General features: G+C 39.3%; 1 protein-coding gene across 1 annotated transcript; it reads right to left on the reverse strand.

The window, feature by feature from the left end:
• Positions 1 to 696: 696 nt before the first annotated feature.
• Positions 697 to 1,827, reverse strand: LOC133193259 (uncharacterized; the record flags this gene model as incomplete). The annotated part of the gene is made up of 4 exons (XM_061329216.1): positions 697 to 1,029; positions 1,178 to 1,209; positions 1,390 to 1,569; positions 1,734 to 1,827. Coding segments are annotated over 4 exons (639 nt in total), but the record flags the coding sequence as incomplete, so codon positions are not given.
• Positions 1,828 to 5,768: the final 3,941 nt, after the last annotated feature.

Genomic DNA, 5,768 nt, shown 5'->3' on the forward strand with positions numbered 1-5,768 from the left:
TTTTGTGTTAAGTCCCAAAACTTGTACCGAGTGTATAAGGTCCTCAGTTTCTCAATACTACATGTGGTATATATTCTTATTATATCGTGTTCCGTTGGGGCCACTCGCACCTTCACCTTTAGGGCGATGGCGAAGAGCTAAGGTTCGAAGGCGAAGGATTGATACTAGTATCGCACTTTAACATTCTTAACTTTGCTTTTTCACCTTTGCATTTTACTTCTGTATAGCTCTTTATCGTTATGAGTTAATTTAAGTGGGCTCTATGATGTTATTGGTACGCATGCGCTAAATAAGTGTGATGGTGCCAAAATGGATGGTAAGCAATGGTTGAAATAAATTGTACAATGACGTTTTTACTATAAATGAATAAACACTTGCTATTATATGAATCGAGAAATAGTGTAATTAATCACTGGACACTCTAATTTTATATACAGTGGTAGATTATATAATGTAATGATGGTAAATGGTTATTGTAACTGATGCATGGTGCATGGTGCACGAGCAAAATTATAGATATATATGTATTCGTAGTGGTGGCGTGCATCAGTCTCAACTAAAGGACAGGGAACATAAGATTTTATCATGATCCATAAACTGTAAAAAGTTCGATTTTGTTATATCCTGGTGTAATAAATATGTACATATATATTTACATAAATATGTACATCAATATTTACATTCAGCACGTTTTTCTTATTCACTCACTGTCCGTTGTAGATCTGTCCACATTTCTTCAGAAGTTTGCTGGCTGCTGGCGCTGATGGATCCATCGTTGTAGTTGTCCCAAAGTTGGTTGATGCAGCACTGTAGAAGTCTTGTAGTCTTTCGTTGGTATCTCCGGAGTTTTCCCTCGCTGATCATCTTAAGCTGGTTCGGGATGCTGGCGGTTTCCTTGAAGAGAAGAATCACAAGCACATAGAAGGGCAGGCTGGACTTCTGGGCTCTCCTGCTGATGCGGTGGTGCCATCCTTCGACGTTGTTGTTTGTCCTCACAGCCATACGGTAGACGGTCCACGATGATGGTGTCTAAATGTCGCCGTTGATCCAGGTCCTCTCTATTTAATTGGTCAGATGTATCAGTCGGTCGCTTGTGACGGTCTCCTTTAGTGTGTTGAACGCGACGGGAATCTGTCCCTCTGGCAGAAATGGCAGGGTAAGCAGCTTCCTAACGAACTTGAATACACCATCCCGCTGGCATTAATCCATCTGCAAAAAAAAATAATATTTATATCTATATACGTTGCCATATACATTGTATGTTTCAAGCTTAGTATATTTATTTATCAAATATTACAACATTCTTTGTCATTCTAAAATTAAAGTTAACTTAAGTACACTCTGAAAATCATTTACTGTAATATACATGTAATGCATAAATTAGTATACCTATAATCCAAGCTCCTGAACATGACCCCATACTGCTTGTCTCCAGTGAAAAGTACAACCGTGTATCCGGACGCCACGCAACACAGACTTCGCAGCTCTCCACTTTCCCTCCTCGAAGTCTGCAACTAGCAGCTCGGTTACAGGGGGCGATGGCAACAGCTCCAAAATCCTGGCAAACACCTGAAAGCAAATCAACATTGATATAAAATAAAGTATAGATTTTTAAAATAAAAATAATTTTTTTTTCTTATTTAAGAAGGGATTTTATACCTGCTTGTAGCCCTTCTTCCTTTTCCTTGGCATGAGGACGTAGATCCCTGGAAGCGGTTTCATTTTGTATCAGGATCTGGCAAAGAAGTGGATCGATAACATCTGCACAAAAGGCTTGGAAACAATCTTGAAAGTTCCATCGATGTACCACGTCTTTGCTGAAGCAAATCAAGAGGATCCGCTCTTGTTCTCCTTCCTTACCACGTAAGAATATCCATCGCTGGACACAAGTTTCCTCTTCCCGCGTTGTGAGGTATTCTCGGTGACGTGAAAAGTGATGACGGCTACTCTGGTAGACAGTTCCTGGGGTGAAGTCTAGTCGGTGAGTGATTCCTCCTCTGGATGGTGTGGTTAGGCATGGGGAACAATGGGGATGTTAATGGACTCCTCAACTATTCGTGTGTTCTTGGCCTCTGGGAGAAGACGTGAGGGGAGCTCGCTGGTTGTGGTGACCTCAGAGTAGGGGATTGTGGGCTCTACACACCCCAGACACTGAAACACAACTTGTCCTTGCCTTCTTATCCGCCGATACTCCCACGTGAGATGTCTAAAAAAGAAATATGTTTTATATTAAATCCATCAATATTTGCATTATGCCTCTAGAATTGCACTTAAAATATAAGAAAAGATACGATTGATATAATGCTTTAATATTATATTTTTTCTAACCTGAGTAATATGTCCTATGTTGTTTTCCTTGGTAGGAAATGCAACGTACAATCTCTTGGTGCTGTCGGAGATGTTGCAATTTTTGTTATCAAAGAAATGAACGTAATTTTCGGGGCTTGCATGTCGTAATTAATCTTCACTTTGAAGTTTCAAATTACTTGTGAGTTAGGGGGGTTTAATTAAAATCTTGTCTGATGTTTTCATTTTAGTTATCACAGCTTCCTTACGCCGTGGATGGAACGTTATTAATATGTCAATAAATAATTAAGATGTTTTAACACTTAAGACAATGTGCTTTATTTACGTAGACATATTTTACAAATATAAATATAACTTTTAAAAATATGATAATTCAAAATGCTTTTATTCGCTCTTTGATTTCATAAGAATCAAATCTAAGAAAAGAGGAAAATTAAAATAAATATCTTTTTTGAATAATACTTTTTTTTTTCCTTGCAATTCATGAGAAAAAATAATCGGGGCGAGTTGTCTTGAGTGGGTGTGAGTTGTCCTAAATTGGGGGCGATCAGTCTTTAAAGGTGGTTTGGGCGACTTGTCCTGATTCCATCTGGAGACGCCACCACTTGCCGGTGGAGAGCTGCAAATTTTGACTTATACTTGGCACTCTGGGCCATTGAGCATTGGGCGATCCTTTTCGTGCCAGCACCTACTGCGACACGGGACCTCGGTTTATACGGTCTCATCCAAAAGATCGGTCTCCACGTCGCACAGTGGGATTCAAACCCGCGACGTAAGGATCAACTTACTCCGCGACTCTTAAAGCGAACTCTCTAACCACTGCGACACAAAAATGGCAACTTTAGACCTGCAAAAGAAAACAACATTAACCAAACTTAACAACAAATAAGAGGCCCAGGGGTCACATCGCTCACCTGAGCACTGGCTAGGAAAAAAGAAAAAAAAATCAGTTTAGTATTGAAAAGCTTAAATGCATAAGTGGTCCCGACCTACCCCTAAAAGGGAGTGGGGGTATGATTTGAACACTTACTAATGATGCTTACATAATATTTTGACTGTGACATTTTCTCTACAAGTTTGAACTTTCCTTGTGGCCCCACCCTACCCCTGAAGGTCATGATTTGAACAAACTTGAATCTACACTTTCTGAGGATGCTTCCATATAAATAAGACCAATCATAGCTTTGCTGTTCTTGAGAAGATTTTTCCTATACACACCTATGTTAAAATTTGATCGTCCATTGTGGCCCCATCCTACCCCTGGGGGTCATGATTTGAACAAACTTGAACCCACACCACCTGAGGATGCTTCCATATAAATATTACCAATCATTGCTTTGCTGTTCTTGAGAAAAAAAAAATTTTTGAAGATTTTTCCTACATACACCTATGTTATACTTTGATCGTCCATTGTGGCTCCACCCTACCCCTTGGGGTCATGATTTGAACAAGCTTGAATCTACACCACCTGAGGATGCTTCCACATAAATATGACCAATTATTTTTTGCTGTTCTTGAGAAAAAGATTTTTGAAGATTTTTCCTATATACACCTATTTTATACTTTGACCGTCCATTGTGGTCCCACCCTACCCCTGGGGGTCATGATTTGAACAAACTTGAATCTACACTACCTGACAATAATTCCACATGAGTTTCATTTTTTTCTGGCCCATTGGTTCTGGAGAAGAAAATTTTTCAATAATGCCATTAATTTTTTGCTATTTCGTAATTATCTCCCCTTGGAGGATGGTGTGGCCCTTCATTTGAACAAACTTGAATCCCCTTCACATAAGGATACTTTGTGCCAAGTTTGATTGAAATTGGCCCAGTTGTTCTGGAGAAGATGAAAATGTGAAAAATTTACGACAACGACGACAACGCCAACGATGAAGACAGACAACGGACAAATTTCGATCAGAAAAGCTCACTTGAGCCTTCGGCTCAGGTGAGCTAAAAAAGGGGGGGAAAAGAAACAACAAAACCAAATTATTAATATAAAACTAACAAAGTATGCGCTTGGTAACATTTCCAAGCAATTTATTATACCTCTTGGATATAATTGTACCCCTCAATCTTTTGACAAACAATAGCTGAGAACCTTGTTGTTAAACTTTCTTGGCGCGGGACGTCTATGCGCCGTATATCCGCTCTCCAGTTGTCAGATGTTTATGTATCCGTTCTCTGGTAGTCTGTGAAATGTCTATCCTGATTTCCAATTCTGAAGACAGATAGTACACGATTGGTCATTTTTCCCCGTCTTTCTGATATTTTGATGGTAAAATTTCTGATATTTTGATGGTAAAATTTACAAAAGTAATGTTTGGGAACAAAAAGAACTGATGTAAGTCACCGTGTTGTAACGAGTTGGATTGCCACTTGTAGAATAACATCCTAGTTCTTCAAAAATACAGTTAAAATAATGAGCCTTACAAATTCATATTCGGATGTTTAACTGTTTAGAGACGATAAAGGCAAATTAACAACTAAACTGTATGACAACAGAGATGATTTCAGCTTTTTCATCGTCAACTGTCTTTATGTAGAATATTCCACTATCACCTGCTTGTGGTGTTTATGCCCCCAACTTATAAGAGCTTGCTCTCAGTACGATCAGTTTTAAAGAGAGGCATGCTTATCAGTGATTAGTTGATGTTACATGGATTTTAACAGCCTCTATTATAGTCGGCATTTTACGGAAGCCGGTAGGTGCCAGGTAGAAAAATAGTTTATCTGGCGGCCGCCAGATAATTATCTGCGGCCGCCACATAAATAACTGGCGGCCGCCAGAAACTTATCTAGCGGCCGCCAGAAAATTATTTGAAGGCCGCCAGATAATTTCTGGCGGCCGCCAGTTATTTATGTGGCGGCCGCCAGATATTATACAGCGGCCGCCAGAAAATTTTTTGGCGGCCGCCAGATAAAATATTTTTTTACCTGGCACCAACCGGTTTCCGAAGCATTTCGTAACTTCTTTCATCGTAATAATGACCATGTTAGCAAATATTGCCTTTCATTAGATCGCATTTTGGATGACTTGTTTAATACCAATTGCTAAGCCTTCTTTTTTTATACTGAAATTGACAACTGATAGTTCCGTCTACTCGTTCAATACAAAGAGCTCACGGCGTGTGTGCTTTGTCAACAGGGGATGCTTACTCCACCTAGACACCTGATCCCATCAATTCTAGGGGTTCGTGTTTTAGGCCTTCTTCTTTTTTTTTTTTTTTACATACTTATAAGTTACGGACAGACACGGGGATAAAACAGTAAGTCGAGATCGGATTCGTACAAAAATTGATCCCACCATATGACATGCTTAAATAAAGAGTGTGCTAAAATTTCAAGCCTCTGCAATGAGTAGTTGCTGAGAAAAAAAAACGACAAAATTAATTGTTTTGTACGGACAGACACACGGATAAACAGAAAGTTGACATCGGATTCGTATAAAAATGAATCCCA

This window comes from Saccostrea echinata, unplaced genomic scaffold (genome assembly GCF_033153115.1).
Source record: "Saccostrea echinata isolate AGI-Se365-2 ecotype Australia unplaced genomic scaffold, CSIRO_AGI_Sech_v1 ptg000027l, whole genome shotgun sequence".
NCBI lineage: Eukaryota > Metazoa > Mollusca > Bivalvia > Ostreida > Ostreidae > Saccostrea > Saccostrea echinata.